Source organism: Notamacropus eugenii, chromosome 2, assembly GCF_028372415.1.
Source record: "Notamacropus eugenii isolate mMacEug1 chromosome 2, mMacEug1.pri_v2, whole genome shotgun sequence".
In the NCBI taxonomy this organism is placed as follows: Eukaryota; Metazoa; Chordata; class Mammalia; order Diprotodontia; family Macropodidae; genus Notamacropus; species Notamacropus eugenii.
The window spans coordinates 144952905-144976618 of NC_092873.1; the positions used below are offsets into that span (position 1 = coordinate 144952905).

A 23714-nucleotide genomic window follows, 5' to 3' on the forward strand; every position below is an offset into this window, starting at 1 on the left:
TTAGAGACTCAAACAATTAAATATTCAAACATTGCTTGATAAGTATAGGAAGGAAACTGTAACAATGAACTTACTGATCGGCCTGGAAGTCCTGGCTCTCCTGCATCACCTTTGACCCCTTGTCGACCCTATAATGACCAATAAGACAGAAGTTCTAAGCCAATTTATAAAACAAAGTGAAATAAGAAAACAAAATGGTCTCCATTTATGAAATTCCTGCTGCTTCACATATCCACTATAGACATAATGATACAGAAATCTGGGGGCATTTTTGAGAATAATGAATTAAAAGTACAAGCCATTTTTATTGAATTGTATCTTCCAATGATATTATCATTATTAAAAGAGATAAAGCAAAACTTTTCAAGTTATAATAATATTGTGCCAAGTCTTTTCATGGAACAAGAAACAGAAAAAAATAATTCAACATAATCCATTGCTATAGAAATTAAACTTGTAGAAAAATCCATCTTTCTTTGTTTTATTATCATTAATTTGATGCTATCGTAGAGCAGAGATCTAGAAGAAGAATGGGTTAAAAATCTTTGACTTGATAATAAGGTCTATAAGTTTATCTGTACATATGCATTTAAAAATACCTGGGGTACAGATACAGTCAATCTTATTGATATAAAATAACTGAATTTACTACAATGACAAAGAATGAAAATAGAAGCCTCTCAGAAGCAGCTTTGCTTCAGATTTGATTTTTACTTTAGAAGTCTTTTATATGTGTCTTACATATATTTTATATATGTCATGTTTTACACTTCCATATTCCAGTCCATTAGATGTAAGGACAATGTGTAATAACTTTACACCAACTAAACTCCTAAACGTTCTTTGCTTTATTGGGGGAGAGGGAGGAAGACAAGAAGGGGAAGAGGTAGAATCCCTCATTGTGTAAACTATTCTCATGAAACAGTTCCACAATTCTCTAACTTCTAACTTAAGAATTGTTTGAGGTACTACTAAGAGTTTGTTTGTTGTTACAATGCCATTATGAATCAGGGCAGGATTTGGACCTAGCTCTTTCTAACTCCAAAGATGGCTTTCTATCCTCTGTACCTACACTGCCACTATCCCAAGCACTATATAATCTTTATACTTAGATATTCCAATGAAAATTAAAATCTAAGCTTTACAATTCTTTTAGACTAGATCCATTTTGCATGACATGGAGAATAAAAGTCATCTATGGAATAAAATTATGATTCATGGAATCTAGAAGCTTTTTTCCAACTTGCATTGTCCCTTTAATACAATAAGAATCCATTTTATAATGGCACATTCAACCAGAAAACAAATATTATAGATAAACTGATCTGAGCCTTCATGGAGTTGAAAGAGATTCCATGCCTAATACAGGTTGTAAGAAGTCTACAGAGATTCAGGTAAATGAGAGATGTGTTCATGTCTTACAAGTGATGTCACAGAAGTGTCCATAATGGCACTTAGGCAGAATTATTTTAAAATATAGACACACTATTTATAAATCTAAAAGTGTTAGCGATATTGGGAAGTCAATTCACAGACTAAATGTTTAAGCTCTTGAAAAAAATTTGAGTTTCAGAAGCAGCATGGAAAATACTGTAGCTAAATTCAGTGTTAAATGCATCAGATGCACAAAATACAGTTAATTTTACTCACTTGTTCTCCTGGAATTGAGAGTCCATTGGGTCCCTGAGGACCTGGAGGACCCTGGGGACCTGGGGGACCTGAATCACCACGAGGACCTGGGGGCCCCTTAAATAAACAAAGCAAAAACAAAGAAGTCAGTGACAGTGTTATCTCATCACCTTCAAAACCTGCATTTGTTGAAAACTGGTTTTTATAACTCAAAAGAGTTGATCAAATCAGTTTTGAAAGATCTTTGAAGTTTGCGTCAGTTCCCCCAACTCTTTACTGATGATAATACCGCATCCCTCTCCTGATCATTCACACCTCCTTTTCCTGTTTGCAAAGAAAATATGGCTGATGCTATAGTAAATTAATTAGGTTTCCATAAAAACCTAAATAGAAGAGAAATGAGGAAGGAGAAACAAAGTGTTTCAAATATAGACATGATCCTAGTCGTGTAAAGGGTGATTTCCTTGAGACTTATTCTGATTTCTCCTTGGAACTACTGATTAAACAACAGACCAATACATATTCACTGAGGATCTATTCTCTACAGGACACTAGTACATATGAAAGTTCCATTTCCATTGGTCTCCCACCCATGCATTGATTCATCTATTTAGCTTGTTAGTGATTCTCTAACAAAGATAGTCTAAGGCTATCATAGATGGATCATAAGAGGTCATCTCCTAAAACTCTTCTTTGTGTAGACGATAACGGGATAGAGCAAGTGACTTGACATAGCCACAGAAGTAGTAAGATGCAGGGACAAGATTTCAACATAGACCTTCTGACAAAATTCAGCATTATCCTACTATTCACACTTTTTGCAATAATCATTTCATTGTAACAGTTTTCCTAATATTCACAAGAAAACATTTCTCTAAGGAATTCAAATTCTCTTATTAAAATTAATTTTTATATTAGGACAAAAAGATGATTATGATCCCATATTTAGATCAGGCTCTGTGAATTCTTTTGGTAGAAACCTGGAGCCCTTTGTGCCAAAATAAATATATCCATCTTTTATATGTGTGTTGATTCATCTCATAAAACATCACTAGGGGTAAATCTCATTAGACACTATAAACAATGACCCCCTAGCATTGGAGGCCAATAGAGCTAATGCCCAGGCTCTCATATTTCCTCCTTCTTGAGCCTCCACCATAAAAATTATGAAGACCCCCACAGTGGATCACCCCTTGGGCCTCCTTACTTCTAGTTATTCAGTCATTTCAGTCATGTCCAACTCTTCATGACCCTAGTTAAGGTTTTCTTGGCAAAGATACTACAATAGTTTGCCATTTCCTTCTCCAGCTCATTTTACAGATGAGGAACTCAGGCAAACAGGATTAAATGACATGCCCAGGGTCACACAACTAGTAAGTGTCTGAGGTCAGAATTGAACTCGAAAATGAATCTTCCTGACTCCAGGTCCAGCACTCTATCCACTCTACCACCCTGATTCCTTAATTAAATTATTACAATTATTTGGTGTCAGTCTTCCCCATTCCATGCCTGGCTTTGCTACTACTATACTTCTCTTCTCTATCTTAACTGTCTCCCATTTCACATTCTCTCTCCTTCAGGGTCAGATCTCTGCCTTCTAAAATGTTATCTGCTCAAATCTGGGTACTAACTGACTAGCTAATGGATAAGGTTAAAGTAAGAGCTGCTCATGACCCTCCTTCCAATTCCTGCATCACTCTTGTATATGTAAACCTTCTGAAGACAATAAAAAATATTTCTAGCCTTCACTATGCTTTATTGATTGGCATGAATTAAACGAAATTATTTTTAAATGTATAAGACACTTGAGATGAGGTCCTTGAGGACCTCTTGCATCAACTATAACATATACTTAGTATGAGCTGACTTGTTAAAAGATATTCCAGAAATATTTCTTAGTGTCTCTTTCCCCTTAAAATGTTGATAATTCTTGCCCTAAATGAATGCTGCAGGTTGAATTCTAGCTCTATCCTGTCTTTGGACTCCATCCAACAACTTCTACATTTAGTGGACAGAGTTAACAACAGGTTGGTTGGAGTGACTTTTACTGAAAGTACTAGTTGGTAGCCTCTCCAACCTATCTCCTCTCCTCAGCATTCATTCAAATAGTGAGCCCCTTCCCTCCCCATCATCATTATTTCTGTTGAAAATAACTAGCAACTAACATGAACTTCTAAGTGCCTAGTGTCAAGTTTTATACTTTTAAAAACATTTTCAAGAATGACCTAAAGTCACCATTACAAAATCCTGATAAAGAATAATATAAATGATAGTTTTGCTGGGGCAACTTGTCCTAAGTCACACATCACAGTGATGGCATTTTAAACCAAAAACTCAACTGAAAAACAGATAGACAAAACCATTTAAGTAGAATTTAAATAGATACTTACAATTGCTCCATTAATTCCTCTTTCTCCTCTGGGGCCTTTGGCACCAGGACTACCCTAAAATATATATAATACATATTGTTATATCATTTCTTTGTCTATATAAAGAAAAAACATAATAATACTTATGCAAATAACGTTAAAGAAGTTGTCTCAGAGACAACATCACCGTTCTTGACAAAGGATCCGAAACAAATATTTAAGACAGAAATCAAGGAAATAAGTATTTCCCCATGTTGCACATCTTAGCTTTACATTTTGCCATACATATACTGTTAACAGAATTTCAAAACTAATTTTAAAACTGTTGGTAAAAAATAAATATGGCCTGAAAGGCTGTTAGCCAACAATGAATTGGACAGTTAAATCTTAAAGATGAACCTGATTTTAATCTCTAAGTAACACAAAGTTACTCAGTGCAATTTCACCAGTAAGAATCTATAAATCTCCAAGAACAGAAGTAATGATCACAAAGACCTATAATACACAATTATCTCATTATAGGGTAAAAAACTATAAACAATCAACAATAGTCTTCAGCGCTTTAATAGATGTATAATCTCAATGTGGGTATTTCCTCCAACAAGGTAGATTTTAACACATCCATAACTTATTCATCCTAGGACAGCTTTTGTCCATATTTTCTATAAGACTACAAAACAAAATCGACATTAACCATAAAGATCTGCTTAGATGAGCGGAGGTTCAGTGGTTAGCCCAAGATCATATAGGTAATAAGTATCAGAGGCAGGATTAGAGGCTAGATCCTCTATATTGCATGCCTCCTTTGGTTTATATCACTTCATATCTATAATTTGACAATTTATAGTCTATAGCAAGAGTTCTTAGACTAGTATCTATGAATTTTATACCCACCTATATATTTGACACCTTGCAACAAAATTGGTTTCCATTGTGATACTATGTATTTTGTTTTAGGCATTTAAAAACAATAATTCTGAAAAGGGGTCCATAGGCTTCACCAGACTGCCAAAGTGAGCCATGACACCAAAAGTGTGAAGAATATTCTGGTCTATAGACATATTTGACACATAAAAGACAAATGCTCTAGATTTAAAGTGATCTGCGCACAGTTCACCCTCTCTACTTTAAGCCTATAAAACCTGTCCAGGGAGTTTCTTGGAACATCCTGAAGAATCTTTTAAGACATTACAATGACCAGGGGGAAAACAAATTTGCATTTTTTAAAGTTTAAGCATTTGAATATGCTCTAGATTGAATGAGAACATGCTGGGAAGATGAATTCTAATTCCAGAGTCAAAGTATTTTTGATCCAGTTATCCTCCACTACAGATGCATAAATCTAATACCAAAAGACATGAGCTACTGAGCTGGCAGCCTTAAAAGACTTTAGAACTCTGATCACTGCAATGTCCAACATGATTCCACAGGATCAGAAATGAAGAATGAGATGCAGCTCCTGACAGAGAGGTGAAAGATTAAATACGCAGAATGAGATATGCATTTTTGACATGGCCTACCTAGGAATCTGTTTAGTTTTAATATACCTATCAATTTTTGGAGGAGGAGGGAAGGATAGAGGAAAGAGGAATGGAAAGTAAAAAGAATAAAAAAATGCTTATTAATTGAAAAATGTTAATTAAAAAAAGGAAATCAACCTGAGCAGAGTCAGGCAGGCAGATAGCTTGCATTTTAATGACCTCAATTTTCCAAAAAAAAAAAAATCATATTTACAATTTTAAGAAGAAAAACGATATAAACACTTTTAACATTTCCTTACCGCTGGTCCAGGTGGTCCAGGAGGTCCAACACTGTCCTGGGTACAAGTGCAAGCATTTGGAAAAGCTGGACATTTTGCTTCATCTCTCTGGATTATTGAGAACAATAAACAGTCATTAGGAAAAAAACACACACACATTCCCTCTCAATAACTTACACAAACAAGGGAGTCAGTTCCCCAACTTTAAATTACAAAGATCTCACTATCATGATAAATGATCACGAGAATTCATGTGTGACTCTCAAATGACATTTCTTTCTATAGTTATATTGTTTTCTTTAAGAAATCTTACAAGACAAAGCAACATTTCTAAAACAACATTCAGAATCACTAGTAATTCAGTGTAATTTTTCTCTGACCCAGTATTCTCTGCCTTGCTGTTGCTCAATCATTTCAGTCATGTTTGACTCTTCATGACCCCATTTGGGGTTTTCTTGCAAAGCTATTGGAGTGGTTTGCCATTTGCTAGTCTAGCTCATTTTACAGATGAGGATACTGAGGCAAACAAGGTTAAATGACTTGCCCAGGGCCACAAAGCTAGATTTGAATTCATAATTTCAAGCCCAGTGCTCTATCCACTGCACCACCTAGCTGCCCTACCTGTGTTCTCTACCTAGCTCAAACAAAAACCATCCTGTGATTTTATGCTCAGCTTTGCATTCCCAAAGTTCAAAACACATCATAGAATGATACATTTAGAGTTGAAAGGGGCCTTAGAAACTATCTAGTCCAACCCCCTCCTTCTGCAGATGAGGAAACTGAGTCCCCAAGAAGTTAATTAACTTGCCAAGCAAAGTCACATAGGTAGTAAATACCAGAGGCAGGATTCGAAATCAGGTCCTCTGACTGCTCCAATCAGTGCTCTTTCTGCTTGAACATGCCAATGCTATAACCATTGTAACAGTCACTTACATATACATGAATTCTTTCTTCAAACTGAGATGTGGTTCATTTTTGTAATTTAAAAATAATAGAAACCTAATGAGAAGGTAATTTATTCAACAAATTCATGCTTGCATTTTCCAAGTAGAAAGGAACATTTAGCATTAGTGGAAATCTGGAGATTGGGTGAGGCTTTTCTAGTTTATCCACTGTAATGCTTCTTGAGAATTTCCAAATATGGGCTTACACATTCTCAGTTGGAAAGGGAGAGGTGACATCAAATACTGGCATGAACAATGATAACTGATAAAGGCACAAGTCTTTGCATATTCCTGGGCTTCCTATTTGCTGCTAACAGCTGCTGAGTGTTACTTGCCCCAATACAACTTCTCACTGTCAGCAGGATTTATTGATAAGATTTTTGGCAGCATCCAGTTCAGGGCTACTTACCCTTGCAGGTATGTCACAGCATCTGTCCCTACTGGTCCACACTGGGCTGCACACTATGTCAAAATTCTGGATTTGGAACTGCAAAAAAACCATATCCACTAAGTTTTTTTGTTGTTATTCACTGGAGACTGCAAACATTCCAGATTTCAATGTCTCCTCAGAACTAAAATTGAGACTTTTCCAGCTTCTTGGATGAACATTTACAAGTGTTCTACTTCATAAGTAACATGCTCCTGTTTTCTTGGAGGAAGTGGGGGAGGAAATTCCCTCCAATTTCTTAAAACAAATAAACACCCATGCTTCAGAAGAAGAAGAAAGTCAAGCCAAATGCTCCTGATGAACTCCGGCTCCTGATCCTGGTTTGTGGCCAAAGAGAAATGTTTCTCAAGAAGTGAAAAGGGTTTTAATATCTAGTATATTCCAATTTATCTAACTGAACAAACAGAATTGCAAGGTTCTTCTTTAGGGCAGATTGAGATCTGTTAATACTGTATTACATGAAAATCCTTTCTTCACATAGTAAGACATTCTCTCAAAAAATTCTCTTTATATAAAAATATAACTTGATTGGACATCTCATTTTTAAAAGGCTCTTGTTATACTTTCAACACTATGATTTAAAAATCTCAGCAATTCCACAGTAGGTAAAGACTATCGCTATGATTTAATTGGTATAGCGAACTCCCAGGTGAGGTAATTCCCTCTACAAAAGCAGGTCAGAATCTTCTAAGCATCTTTAGAGTGCTAAAGAGTTGTCTAGAACAGTGAGAACCTCGGTGACTTGCCAAAGGTCACAAAGCTAGTACGTGTCAGAGACAGGACTTGAACCTTTCTTACTTTGAGGCATCTCTCTTATCAACTACAGAATGCTGCCTTTGCATGTCATGATACAATGATAAAATTCTATGTTATGCAATTCTTCTTGAAAAAGAGTTCATATTCTTTGTGACAATGTAATTCAGGAAAACCAAGATGAATTTATTTTTAAAACAATATACATGTTCTCTAAAAATTACTATGAATTTAATGAGACCAATTTGCTTCAAGACTTCAAGGTCATCTTTTTTAAAACAGAACACTAGAACTGGTTTACAAGGAAGTAGAACAATCCACAATCTACACAAAAATCGATCATTCATATCTAGGAAGTACATGTTAATGAACTCAACAAAACCTCCTTCTTCCTGGGAATAATCTTTCAAGAAAAATGATTACTCTTTAGGAGATAAGTAACTTCTTTTGAGATTACATTAGGGTAATCTAAAAGTCTAAAAATAATGTGCCATAATATTAAAGGCATAATTATATGAAATGAAAAAATATTCTATCATATTTTATTAGCTAAGATTATCTCTTAGGACCAAGGTAGTAGTATAACAATTTCAATTAACTCAGGCATTTTGACATCAAGTCAGGGTGTGACCTAACTTGGGGATGTTTGAGGATTTCTCTCCGCTGTGATGCCCAGAGATCTTAACTAGTATACCACGATTAAACAATTCACTGTTTTATCCACAGCACATTTTCCCATTGAAAATTCTTCCAAATGGGTATTCACTGAGTGACTTAAAAAAACACAATTTCAACATTAAAATGTGCTGAGGCAACACATGAAATGGAAACGTTACTTACTGCAGCTGATTTCCTTTCACCTTTAATAAGCTTTCCAAGAATTTCATAACCATCAGTTGTGATGTTACCAGCTTCCTTGATGTCCTTCTCTACAATTTCAAAGCAGTCTATGTAAATCTTAACGCTTTTTGAAGTCACTACAATATGAACCTGAAGAGAAAAATACATTTAATGATGAAATGATTATTTTGTCATATTGTCTATTTTACTGCAAAACAGTGAGCTGTACTGAGACTCAGAATGTTTAAGGTGAAGGGACCTGAAGCATCACTGGCTCCAATGCTCTCTCTTTACAGGTGAGGAAACCAAAGCCCAGAGAGGGGAAGTAACTTGATCAGTGACATAAATAGTGGAAGACCTAAGACTAGAACACACACAAATCTCCTGAGACCCTTTCTTCTACAAATCTGCCTGTTTTCAACTGGATCAGAAGGCAAATGATATTTGAAGTCTGTAATGTCCCACATCAAACCTGCCCTGTGGTATACAGCTGAATCAGAAGTCAGAAGCTCAGAATTCAAATACCACCTCTGGTGACTCCTATCTGTGTGACTGAACAACTGAGTGAACCTCTGTAGGCTTTGCTTTCCTCATCATAAAATGAGAGGATAGAACCAAATGGCCTTGGATGTAACTATATTATGAAGAACAAGTCAAGAAGTTGCTGTAATTAATGAGAAACTTCTATTATCGCTAAAGAACTTGGATAATTTCATGATTTATTTCTTACATGTATTCCTTTTATTGAACTGAATTTTCAAATAACAACTTCCCAGACTTCTCCGATGTAAATTCTCTTTCACATTCAAAGAACCTGAACTAAACTATTGGGAAGGTGAATAACTGGTCCAAGAATACTAAAGCATTGAGTGCCAGGTCCAGAGTGGAATTACCAGGCACTGAGTGACTGACTTACAGTTATCCCAGGGATTTTCAGGATCTTTTATGTTTTAGCTGTATCTGATAATAATAACTCACATTTTAACAGTTCTTCATGGTTTTCAAAGAACTTTCCACACTACAGTCTTATGTATAAGCAACATCCAGGTTATCACGGTATACAAAGTTTCTCAAGCTACTGTTCAGAAATGTGTTTTTGTCTTTCTAATTAAAAATTGATGAACATGGTATTGTACATTTAGTCACACTGCTATATTTTTATTATTAATTATTCATTTTTATGCCCTTTTATAAGTTCTGAATACCTATAACAAAAAATAATTATTTTATGCTCTGCCAATATAAAAATTCCTATAAAACTTTAGTTTCTGTCTCTATAAGCCTCTCTGAAATAACACTAACATTGTCTTTATGAACTAAAATGAAATAAAACATGTGGATATAATGTAAAAATTGCAATTCCATAAAAACCACAAGCTAAGCAATAGACCTACTTATAAATACCCAGTACTCAATTATGAGAAAATTACAATCCCATCAAATGTCCAGAATAAGTGTGGTTAGAAAAACATGATTTTAAAAAGTCCTTCTCAGCAAGATACATAAATCTAAGTTTAATAGACATATCCAAATGCCAAGTGATTTCTTATGAAATTTACCAGGTTCAACATCTGTCACCAAGGACAGCTCTGCTATATCCAACAGCAAATGCCAAAATAAAATGTATTTCTCTGGTGAGGCATTAGAAGGACTGGGCTTTTCTATGAGGGCCAATAAATTATTGAATAGATAGAAAAATATAATGATCCAGTATAAATACTTTTATTCATAATCCCCCCCCACTTAATTTACTTTTGGGTCCTTGTTAATGAGAAATCCTTATGGTACACAAAGGATTCTTTGAATGTCACTGAAAGGGATCCAATAATCTGATTTAAGAGAGAGACAGAGACAGAGGGAGACAAATATAGAGACAGACACAGACAGAAACTGACACAGAGAGATTCACTCTGAAAAAAAGAAAAAAGCTTCCCTCTTGGGAGTAAAGGAATAAGAAGCAATAGAAGGTATGTCAGTTTTCACTTTGGAATCATATTTGACTAGAAATTGCAAATATTTTGTGGATGAGGATCATTCTGCACACTATACTTAAGGAATTTTACACAGCTAGTGAAACATGAGGTATTGTCATTTACTTTGGAGTACAGATAGGCATCACTAAAAATGACAGATTCCTTATTCACTTTTTATTTTCATTTTTAGAAATTCCCAAATCTCATACACTTCATTTTTCACTGACCTTATGTATATACCATACAAATCTAATAAATCCTCTCCTCTATTCTGTGGCTATGTACTGAACAACTTTAGATGGTTAATTCTGACTACCAAACAGACAAGAAGCAAGCATCCTCAGAACATTAGACCAAATACTTCTGTGTGGTTATCAGTTCTGCTGTCATATAAACTAAACAATGACACAGCTGGAAAAATAACTGCGTATATGTGGGGTGGAAACAACTCTTATTCAAACCTTTTAGGCCGTTTTCATATTCATTAATGTTTCTTTGGATTGACTGAAAAATGTCCCATCTATATTTCACAGACATCCACCACCTTTTCATAAAAGAGCGAAAAAACAGACTACTATGCTTTAAATTTTAAAATTTTAAAGGTCAATAGTCCTAGAAAATGAGATGCCTGCTCCAGATTTAGACACAGCTATAGTTCTGCCAACCCAACAAGAGAATCCGTGAAATTCCAAAAGAAAAATAAGGTACACTTTAAGTCATATTCTCTTCTGCAAAATCACACTTATGTAACCTTAACTGTTTACCTTGTGAAAACTTCCATAAAACAGTGCCTTCACTTCTTCTGTGTCAAAAGTCACTGTCTGAACTTCACCCCTCATATCTTTGTTAAAGAATGACAACGTCTTGCTGGAAGCTGTAGTCAATATAAAATTAAAGATTTAGTTAAGAGGTATGTGGCCCATTATTAAATCAATCAAGCACGTAAATAAGAATATATTTGTTATTGAGATTTAGCAAAATCATAATTGCTGGAAACAGTGCAAATACTGTATTGGTTTGAAATGATGTATGAATGCTCTTGATACTCTAGATTTTCAAAACTTTAAATCTGAAAGCATGTACCAAATGAAATCAGTTGGGAAAAAATAAATTATCATAAGCAACTTAAAATCTCAATTCATGGGTTTCTCATTAAGCAAAATCTTCCTTACGGTCTGCAACCACTCCAACTTGAGGCTTGTAGTCTCTGTCTGTTATCTGCCAAATTGCAAATGGATCACTGGGGCTTTCTGGAAGAAGTCGGAATAACAGGATAATCGTGTACGATGGGGGTAAGCCATCTGGATGCAGGTCTCTGTTAAGTAAACAACAAAGCATCTCTTACTAAACAGATGCAAATTTTTAAATATTGGGGCTGGAAGAAGGGAAGGGAAGGGGATGGGAGAAAAGGAGAGGGCAGAGGAGAGGGGAGAGGAGAGGAAGGGAGGAGAGGAGAGGAGAGAAAGGGAGGAGAGAAGAGGAGAAGAGAAGGGAGGGAAGGAGAGGGGAGGAGAGGAGAGGAGAGGTTCTTTAATAACTGGACTAATTTGGCTGGTATTCAAGATAAATAAATGCTTCTCTACAGAAAATAACATTATAATGAAGTGCCAGCATAATTGTCATTTTCAAGATGGTCCTATAGCATATTTGCAGACCAAGAACTTAAGAAGCAATGTAGCATAGGGAGCAATTGGAATCCTGCCTCAGACACTCACTAACTGTGTGACCCTGGGCAAGTGACTTTGAACTTCAAGAACTATTAAACCAATCCTGTAGCTTTAAAGATGAGGAAATTGAGGTCTGAAGAAGTAAAATGACTTTCCTTTGACCTTGACAACAGTCCAGGAAGTTAAACCATGTAGCTCTATATAAAAAAAAAGAGGAATATGGAGGTGCTAAAGCATACTGATGTTATTGTCACTTTCTTTAAGAAAATTAGCTCGTTTTAGTGTATAAATTTGTCAGTCACATTCCTAGTAAGTTTCAAATTTCATTTTTAATTTTCTACCTAGGTCACAAAATTCAGAAAGTTCTATTTCTGCTTCTTCTGTCCTCTCCTTGAGGTGCCAAGCATGCATTTTTTCAACATGAAAAACTTTTCATTTCAACAAATAGGAAACATATATTTCTAGCAGTCATTTAGCCAGGTGCAAGCTTTCACCAAGTAAAATAACAAAATCCAGGGCTACCCAACAAATTGCTGCAGCTCTGTCCAACAGAAACTAACCACAGCCTGTCAGTCCATGGAACACCTAGGCCAACACCACCCCTATTCCTTTGGCAAGCTAAGATAACTAAAAAGAAAGAATGACCTCGTGTGAGAGGCTGGAAAAAATGTACTGAGCCTGGTATGCCATGGTGATGATAAAACTGCTCTTTCTGCTATAACTGCCTCTCTTCATCTAAGCTACTGAGCCTTAAAAAAAAAAGGAAGGCTGACCCTCACACCAACCAGTCTTAATTTTACAGGGTTACCAACCAAATGGCAAAGAAGAAGGCCTGAGCTTTCAGAGCGAGCTGAAACTGAACTAGAAGGGTAAGGAGGCTCAGTTTTGAAGCCAAAACCACAAGCACAGTAATCAAAATGGAAAAGACCCTCCAGCAAACTCTCAGTGGGGACACAAGGTCATCATATCCTCACAGGAAGATGATAAACCATAACAAACTTGCACAGACTCTCTGCAACTCACAAAGTTCGCCAGACTTAAGTAAGCCATAGATCAGAGTTGTGTAGAAGAAATAGATGGCTTTTAACTGGAGCCCTTAGTTCCCAAGAAACATGAAGAAATCCTTCCTTCATTTGTGTCTTCCTATCCCCACTCCCAAAAAATCCATCACTGCCGAACTTACACTGTAGGCTGATTCACAAAGGCATTCTTTTGGAGTCTATAAGCTGGATAGCTGGGAAAAGACCCAGACTCCAGGGATACTCCTGGTACAGTAGCAAAGTTCTTCTCTGTTAAATTATAGGCTTCCAGCATCTTGAAACCTTTACATTAGATAAGAAAAACAGTTACTAAAATATGCAGAAATGTACTATCTATTCTTATAGTTAAATACTTGAATACTGAAGTGACAAAAGAAGGTCTCTAGATATTTGGGCAGAATTTCTACAAATGATTTATATAACACTATGGATAAAAATCACACTGGAATTGAAGGTATAGGGCAGGGGTGGGGAACCTGCATCCTCAAGGCCACATGTGGCCCTCTAGGTCCTCAAGTGTAGCCCTTTGACTGAATCCAAACTTCACAGAACAAACCCCCTTAATAAAAGGATTTGTTCTGTAAAACTTGGACTCAGTCAAAAGGCCATACTCAAGGACCTAGAAGGTCACATGTGGCCTCAAGACTGCAGGTTCCCCATCCCTGGTATAGAGAGTATGAGCATCAATGGAAGGAATTTACCTACTTTGATAGATCTTCATCATCAATGTAAATTTCTAAATAATTGGCCCAAGCTAGAAAATGTCAATATAAAGTACTTACCCGGTGAAGTGTATCCATCCAAATAAATAAGAGGGCAACCTGAAATGAATTAGAATATTCTCTAATTATTAGTAAATATTTAATCTATAGCAAAATAAGTGCACCCACATGCAAAGTCAACACGTATTAAGATTATACATGAGACACTTGCCACACATTTATCAAAATAGTAGTTAGATGTCAGCAATTTAACCCGTACATATCTTATGAATTTCCGTATCTTTATGAATAAACTCCAGTATTGGAAAATATTTTCCTAAAGTCCTATTTGACTGCCATTTAAATATATTCTTAAGCGTAACAGAGCACAGGAGCCTAGTTAACAGAAACTTCTGAGACCATCTAGTCCAGAATCCTCATTGTGCAGACCAGGAAACTGAGGCCCAGAGAGAATGTGACATGCCAAGTTCAAATAGGTAGCATTTAGCATTGCTAGGGTCTGCTCCAGCGCTCAGAAAGGACTACACTGTGTCCAACCCTTGCCTTCAGGAGATTTCTTTAAATGGAGTAAATAACGACTCTTCCAGAAAAGTTTTTTAGGTCCATGGAATGTAGATGAGGAGAAGCAAGGTTTTCCTCCCTCTCTCTTCTCAAAATAATCTTCTTTAAGCTATTTTAAACAGATCCTAGAGAAATGTGCATGAGAATCTGAATTCTAAGGGTCTTTGGAGAAGCTGCAACCTCCACAGTCCTCTCCATCAAGTGCATTTCTGAATCAGTTATTTTCAGGTTATGAAAGCAATTTCATTCTACTGTGCCTGATGTAGAAAAAAAGAAAAATCTAAAACCAGGATGAACCACTGAGACAAGTTTCTCCAGGCACACCCTGGTGACCCAAGATCCAATAATGATGTAGAAGGATTTAACTTACTGAGAGCACCATACTATATAGAAGTAGTTTAGAAACAACCAGATCTTTGGTTTTTGAGGATATCATAAATTTTAAAAGGTTTTAAGATCTTAATTCATAAAAAGCAAGTATCAACGACAGTGTTTCCACTGTCCTTGGATTCATGAGTGAGATTGTATATCAATTACTCTGTCTTAAAACAAAAATAAATATGTTTGTATAGATAAAAATCAATATAAAGTTATATAAATTAATATGTTAATATATAGGCATATATATATATATATATATATATATATATATACATACAAAATTGGGCCATAGATGAAATATTCAAAAATCACAGGATGTCATTATGGTGGGAAAAGGATAAAGAAAAGAGCTTTTGTTCCATAAAAGGATGATTGCATCTTCAAAGCTAAAAATGGCCTTTTGACAAATAATATTTAGCATGATCTCAATCAGAAAAACTATTCACTGGAAATATGGAAAACATATATTTTTTCCAAAATCTACTTATTCAACTTGAGCTTATAAATATTAGGATTTTTTTATAAAATGAAAACCACTGTACTTCTGAAAAATATTATTGGACTTGAAACACATTATCCACATTGGCTATTACTTACTTGAAGTGGCAGTTTCACAAACAAAAGTTATTAGGTTATCTTCAATCTTCTCAAAAGATTCAAAGTCATCCACAATAAAAACATGGCGTTCACTTGGTTTGCTGGCAATGTTTGCAAGTTCATTATAATCCACATCAGCTACACCAACTACAAAGACACTGAAACCTGCAGAGGAACATATTCATTACGTTAGGATTTAGGTGAGTTGGCAACTGTAGTTGAAAGAGTTACTAATGAAAAAATGCCATCTTTATACTCAATGAACCATGAAATGTGAAATAAACTTTTTAAAAGTGGCATGTGCCATTTGCATATATTCCTTATCCAGTTCCCAATATTTCATTCATTACATTTGCTAAACCTAGAAGCTACCAATTAACTTAGGAAGCTTTTATTACCAAAAAGATATGCTTAATATAATATTTCTTCTGTAAATACATGCTGTTAAATACCTATGGAGTTTGCAACCATATTAAGAGTAACTGTATTTTATATAAAATCTAGATAATGTTATGACTTAGAAACCAGGAATCAGTTCTTTTTAAGTCTTAGATTATGTGAAATTAATTTTCCCAACTCTTGGTTTTCCTCAGGCTCAAGAGTAGGATTTGGCTACCTTTGGAATGGAATGAAATGGAATGACTCCACTTGCTATAAACTTTCTTTTATTTAAGCTAATGTAAAAAAAAAAAGAAAAGGAAAAAAGAAATGGCTTTCATTCAAAAAAAGAATGAATTTCACATCAGGAAACAGCCACATGTGAAAGAGCCAACCAAATAAGTTGTGGAATAATTTATGACTAACAATAAAATTATATTCATCTGAAAGAAATAAAAATGTTTCCAAAGGGCAGTCACCAGCTTCAGTTAAATACTAAAAGATGATATGAGAAGGAACCTCACTAATGAAAAAAATTTGTCTTTCACTCTTAGGATAACCCAGGTAATATCATACCCTAAACCAAATTCTGGCAGAAGTTGTTCATATGTATAAATGTTAAATTTTAGATGACACATCACTTTTAAGGCTTGCCACTTGGGTGCCATGATACACAAAAGTTCATTTTACCACAGTGTAAAGTGGGCCTTTAAAGGTCTTTCCTAATTTTTTTTTTTTTAATGGAAGTCCTAGAACAACTGTAATGTAGTCTTGCAGCATGAAGCAAGAGGGCATCATGATTGGAATACTCTAGGAAGACTCAACCATCTGGTTGTCATGGTCTGCCCCAGTGTGATCTCCCTTGAGACCTTACCATTATTTCTTGGCAAGGTATCTTCTAGTGAATTGTATCAATTCACTCTGCAGCTGCAGAGAGGTAAGTTACATGATACATATGTGCTGAGGGCTTCTAAATTCTTGTCCTTGTCAAGCATTACCTATTTCTGTGAAATAGAAGTCTTTGTAGGGTGAGCAGAACATTATTTTTTGTGACTTTTCTCCCACTCCAAAAAACTGCCCATGAAACATACACAAAAAGTTAAGAAGCCCTTTCTTAGAGAATGTCCTGGCATGCTGAATAGTTAGATGGTTTGCCCATGGCCATACAGCCAATCTGCATACAATCCAATTCCTCTTACTTACAGAGTAGACCTTCTGTCTACTATCCACTGCCTCCCAAAGTAAAATATATAATAAAATATATACATTTAAGTCTTTTTTATGATTATATGCCCTTAAATGATTTGATGGCTTTAAGCGTTAAAAGGAGAGAAAATGTACCAAAGATGATTATATTTACTTACCAGATTGTTGTATGACCAAAGCAGCCTTCTTGACCTCATCCTGCGACCTGCCATCTGTGACCACTACAAGTACCTTAGGGACAGCTTTTCTCATACCACTCTCCCAAGTCAAGACCTTCTCCTTGATAAATGTCAAGGCCTTCCCTGCAAATTTTAACATAAAGTAAATATCAATAACCAGATCTCCTCCCCCAACCCTTCTCCCCCCAAAAAATCCAAAATGACTATTCAACAATGAGGAGAATATTGAGGTAAATGCAAAAAAAGGGGGGAGATCAATTTGTCATTTTGATGCACTGTCACTAAAAAGTAATGTGGCTTAGCCAGAGGTACCTGTTCTTGTATTTCCACCTCTGTACCGAATATTTTGAAGAGCCCCAAGTGCTTGAGCCTTGTCAGCATAGGTATTCAATTTGAACTCAGATTTTACTTCATCACTGTACTGGACAAATGAAACCTGAAAGAAAGCATGATTTCACCATGAATCTTCCTTTCTTTTTTCTGCATCTTCAAGTAATCCTAGCAATAATTTTTAAAGAATCAGCATATTCTACCTGACAGCATACAATAAATAAAATGTCATTTTTCTAGTTGTGCTTTCTAAATTCTATCACTTCTTAAGTCATAGAGGTCAAAAGCCCTGGATTTCGAATCAGAAGATCTGAGTTCAAATCTCAGTTCTATCACTATATGACCTTGCGCAAGACACAAGACCTCCTAGGTCTCAGTTTCGTCTTTTGTAAAATGAAGGGATTCAAAGCAATGAACCCTAGAGTCCCTTCCATCTCACAGATCCTATAACTTCCAAGCTTCCACCCACTTCTGAGTAAAGTTTTGTTTTTCTCTCCAGGCTGTACTCCTGCCTCTCTTCACAGGATTTCTCTTCCAAGCCATAGAAATTCCTTCACTCTGAAAGTTCACTCCAACCCTGCAATACTTCTCACATGAGAAGTTTCCTGCAGTCTCTCCCTAGAACCTCCATTTTAAGAAGGGTCCAGGCCAGCCTTGTCTTCTTTCCTCTCCAGGCCTCATACCTGACTCTCGGTAGGACTTTGTCTACCATACCAACTCTATGAATACCTTCATCCCTAAAGATCCCCTTTTCAGTTTCCTTTCACATGTTGTCTTTCACCATACAAATGTAAGTTCCTTGAGGGTAAGAACTATCTTTCTTTCTGTTTGCATTTGTATCCCCAGGCCTTGGAATAATTCCTGGCACATAATAAATGCTTGTTGACTTTGTTGAATAGTAATAAGAACATCTCTAATTCTTATGACTAATGATAAGATGGTGCTAATATTTTGTTTCTGTAGAGTACTCTTCACTGAGAATATATTCATTCATATATAGGTGTGTTTATGCTTGTGTGCAAATATGTGTGTGTACATTATATATACATATGTATATATACACACACACACACATATATATATATACTCTCTTTTTAAGTCCATGGAAGTAGGCATTATCAATTATTGCCTCCCTTTCCCTTTGTAGATGAGGAACATTAAAATCCTTTGATGTCAAAGGATTTGCTCAGTCATAACTTAGAAATGAGAAGGTTGATTTGAATTCAAATGTCTGATTCCCAACTCCAATGGTCAATCTGCTCAGGTATGTCCCTCCATCAGACTGACATAAAACTGTAATTCCAAGTGTGGTCATATTGAACACTGAAAATTCATTGATTTCTTTTTTTTTTGCTTACTGGAAAGTATGCAACCTTTAAGAAGTCTTATTCTGAAAAGGTTGAACAAATCTGGCCTACAATTAGCACACGAAGTTATGATTACAACTATGGTTATTTCCACTTTTGAGACTTTAATATACTTGGAAACATTTGATGGCTTTTGGTCTTCATTTCTCATAAGACTATATAAGGAGTTGACTGCTATGAAAGACTGCTATGTGTATGTAAGATCAAATTATTATGATTTTTTAAGCAATGGAGACAATACCATATTTACCTCTTTGTTTATTCTTGGCCAGGTGGGAAAATAAGTTAGCTACCTAAGGGGTTAAGTAGTAAAATGACCAGAATGCCAAAAACCCACTATGCCATCATGATGAAGCTTCCAGGTTGGCTGAGAGTAAGTATGAGACTGGAAGACTGTTCTAGTGAGCCTAATCCAAATAGCCCAAGAGTGCTGTCATGGGAGTGTTCTGAAGGTGAAGCCAACATTTTTGTCTGGGGCCACTACGGAGATGAATATTATGGCACTAGACTCCAAGTTTGGAAAATATCATAGGCCATGCATGCTAAGTCTAGAATCCAGTAGTTAAATATGAGGTCAGAAATCTTAGGTGTTGGTCTAAGACTAAACAGTGTTTTTTTATACATACTTCCAAATATTTTGACCTGTCCTATTATTTATGAATTTGCAATCTCTCTTTTCCTTTAAAGACCCAAGAAAACACACTTAGGTGGCCTGGAATGTGTGATTCCTAGGTAGTAGGAATCAAAGGAGGAATAAACACCAGGCCAGGACAGTTACAGAGGCAGCAACACATGAAGGAGGATAAGTAATTAGGGTCCAGGCATGCTATATCTCTGAATTAAAGGGACTAAGCTAGCTCAAGGCCAGAAACGCTCAGAAACCTTGGGACCTAGACTGGAAATTCAAAGATCAGGAAAGTTTAGGAGGTCATCAAAGATAAATAGTCTTGGCTCTGATGGCAAGGTCCTCTAGATCTAATATTGAAGGAGGAGCTAATGCCCTAGGAAGTTGAAACAATTAAGCAAGGCTTAAGTCCCAGGGATGGACCCTTGACATTCTGTCCTCTAAAAAATGAACTTGGTGATTAATTTGTTTATGAAAATATCTGTGGCTTTTGTAAAATGTCCCTGTTTTTATAATGACCCTTAGTAACCACAATGAAGAAAAACAGACTGCCAAATTTTTAAAGGAAATGAATAGTAACTGGGGAGGTAGGGAGGAAGAAATGAAGAAAAATAATTAATTCTTTAAAAATCTTTCTCACTACAGAGAAAAGGAGCTCCATTCTTCTATCAATTCCATAGGATGTTAGAAATTTACACATTTTCATCAAGTTACTAAATGTAACTGTAGAAGTATAATTCATGCCTACACTAGTAAATGACTGAATTAAGTACCAAAGCAAAGTGACTGGAAGTTTTCAATTTAAGAAATAAACCAAAACTCTCCAAGGAAACAATGATTATCTGCAATGAACTCCTGAACCAACTATGACCAAAGATGGCAGTGACTCAACCCTTAAACCAAATCGTAGGGTGAATACATACATACATACATATATATATACATATACATACTGAATGTATATTAATGAATATTAGTGAATTATATTGAATCAAAAGTGAATATGAATTAATATATACATGAATTAGTGGAGATATTACTATATTCATGAAAAAACCTTTCAATCTCTCTAATATGGCAGGACATGTCAGACTTAGGCATTCTAAATAGGAAGCTAAGACTGAGAGGCTTATCAGTTCTTCAGTACATCCTCTAGCCAAACAGAATCATTTGATTTCTATGTGTGAGAACAGGCAGGCCATGGCAGAGAACAAAGTTAAAACATAGTGTATCCTGGAAAACTATTTTCTTAAAAGTAAAATATATAATCTTTAAAAAAAAAAAAAAAAAGATGACCATGACGTATTCAAGAATGGGAGTTAATTAAACAAAAATCACAAATGCCTATAGAATTGCTTACCTGAATTCCAGCAGGATTGATTAGATCAAAGGCTCCCACAGTATTGAAGATAAATTTCACAACTTTGTTGAAATTATCATCACCAATACTCCAAGAGGCATCAGTCAAGAATACAATATCTGCTTTGGCACCTTTGCATACTAAAAAACAAAAGCAACCCTCAGGTCTGGTGGACCTTTTCATCCAAAATGAATTACATAATGAAAAGACAAGCAGTTCATCTTAATTATCTACATGTTGTCATTCATATATTCCTAGACATCTCCGAGGAACTACTCTAATATATACATATGTGTGTGTATATATATGTGTGTGTGTATGTGTATATATACATATAAATATGTGTGTCATATAAATAAGATCTCTTTCCTCATAAAAGTTCTAATGCAAAAGATAGGATTTGGATAAGAGGAAGAAATCAAATGAAGGGAGGTTAAGTGCCTTGAAGCTCAGTAATCTATGCCTAAAACATCTATAAAATCAAGAATTTTGCAAATATTGATTTGACATTTTTTCCTCTTGATTATGCAACTAGATCCAAACAAAATGTGTTTATTTTTTTAATCTCTCTATTTAGATGACAGAAAAATTCTCATAAAATATATAATTAAAAGATTTTAAAATACATAAAATTAAATAAGATCTTAAAAGAAATTTATGAAGTGGGGGAATCTGGCTCATCTTGAAAAAGAAAACCTAGTCATTCCATTAAATTCTTAGAGAACATAATCTCAGGCTTTGACCAAATCTTTGACCTTAAAATAATCTTTTAAAAAATAACAGGACTCCAATGGTTACCCTTCTCCCAGTAAAATCCTACAATGCTCCATTGTGGATGGAGAAGAGTTCAAGCTGTCAAAGGCTATGCCAGAGAAATACGAGACCTTGTCAGTCTTGCCACATTGGAAAAGTTCCAAGAAGAGGTCCAGTGATGGACTTGTCTAGCCGAGTTAGGAGAAGTGCATTACTAAAGGGTAGTCCAATAGATGTTGGAATGTTTGGGCTCCCAGAATTCACATAGCCATCTATGAAAACAGGTAGAAAGCTCCTTCACCAATGGAAGGAATTCCCACATGGGAGAAATTACATATCTCTGAAGTATGCCTTTTTCCCATTGCTTATAGCATTGCAGATGCCTCAAAGCTGTATAAGACCACTAATGAACAATCTCTGTGAAATGTTTTCTTTCCGTAAAATAAAGCATCATGAAAAGTAATAGAGCAGTGGGTCTATAAGAACATTGTTTAATAGATAATTCATGTAAACCTATCTTGATCAAGCACTTAAGGAACTATCTCACTAGAAAACAATCTAGAAGATTCAATAAATCTTTTCTCCAATTTCAATGAAAGTGACAATTGTGCTTCAATATTTGATGAATGGAAATGATTTTAATCTTTGTGAAAGTGGATTGAATCCAGAATACTTCTCAGATCCAAAGCCAAGGAATTCCAGATGTCAGATGCTTGGGATTTAGGTTGTAGCTACAGCCAAATAAGTTCACAATGCCCATTCATGACAACACAGCGTTGGAACAATATGCCCTGATTTACCTAAAGGAAGGGGGTTTTGAGGTGTTGGAAAAGCATCAATATGAGTTTAGCTATTGTGACTAAAACATGAACTGAAGCTTAATAGTCTATGGTTTGTGGCATTTAATGCCTGAATTCACAAAGGACCAGAAATATTAGAGAAATTTGGCCTCTTTGATACAGATAGTTATAGGACTATTGATATTAATGACATCCAAGGTGGTTATGAGATCTCTAGGCTTTGAACTCAAGAAAGAAGAGATCAAGAAAATGATACCTGTCTTTTAAGCCACCCCAGTTTTAAAAGGAAAGTATAAAATCAAGAATTTTGCAAATGATGGTTTTGATATTTTTTCTCTTGATCATAAACTTCTTTTTGAAATCAAAGTTATTTATCATATGGAGAGAATTAAGGAAATGCATCCTACTTACCATCCCGAGCTGGTGGGATTGTAGGAGGAGGAGGAGGTGTTGGAGGCTCTGTTGGGGCTTCTGTTGGCTTAACCGCTAAGATGATAATAATAACAATTAGAACATTATTACCTATGTGATCTGTTTCATTTCATTTACAAGGAACTCCTAGAAGCACTTCAAGATTCCTAAATTATAAATTAGTTAATACATAGCAAATGTCCAGTATTAAGACAAAACTATAAGAATTTGTTTTCTTTTCCTAGAAACATAGTTTCACAGATATATATAGGATTTCTTTTCATCCAAATTCACTATTTATTTGCTCTTCTTTCTTTCCCCTTAGCAATTCCTCTCCTGCCCTGCAGCACTGAATCTGGGAGGTGAAACCACATTTAGAGACCATCTATCAGAGTGAATAAAGATACACATTACTTCATCATCTCATATAAAGGACCATGTCCATTCCCTGTACTAATTATATTCTACTCTGTTGCCCTGAGACTAGTCAGTAAATACCCAGAGAATAAATATGAGCTCATCTTAAGCTGAATTTGCATGACCTTTAGTTTTTTCTCTTTTCAGAAGCTTTTCCCAAGTCTGCATGATCTGCACAAGGACAGGTACTAGCAGAAAGGGACAT

At 35.5% G+C, this 23714-nt stretch overlaps 1 protein-coding gene across 3 annotated transcripts in view; it reads right to left on the reverse strand.

The window, feature by feature from the left end:
• Positions 1–23714, reverse strand: part of COL12A1 (collagen type XII alpha 1 chain) — a 135370-nt gene that overhangs the window by 17197 nt on the left and 94459 nt on the right. For all 3 annotated transcript variants that reach the window (XM_072642623.1, XM_072642624.1, XM_072642625.1), the window contains 15 exons: positions 23093–23167; positions 21129–21268; positions 17759–17882; positions 17426–17569; positions 15684–15848; positions 14205–14243; positions 13566–13704; positions 11888–12030; positions 11480–11589; positions 8743–8892; positions 7111–7188; positions 5779–5865; positions 4020–4073; positions 1651–1746; positions 75–128 (listed from right to left, as the gene is read on the reverse strand). In XM_072642623.1, coding sequence (XP_072498724.1) covers positions 75–128; positions 1651–1746; positions 4020–4073; positions 5779–5865; positions 7111–7188; positions 8743–8892; positions 11480–11589; positions 11888–12030; positions 13566–13704; positions 14205–14243; positions 15684–15848; positions 17426–17569; positions 17759–17882; positions 21129–21268; positions 23093–23167 — 1598 coding nt within the window. The remainder of the gene's footprint in view (positions 1–74; positions 129–1650; positions 1747–4019; positions 4074–5778; positions 5866–7110; positions 7189–8742; positions 8893–11479; positions 11590–11887; positions 12031–13565; positions 13705–14204; positions 14244–15683; positions 15849–17425; positions 17570–17758; positions 17883–21128; positions 21269–23092; positions 23168–23714) is intronic.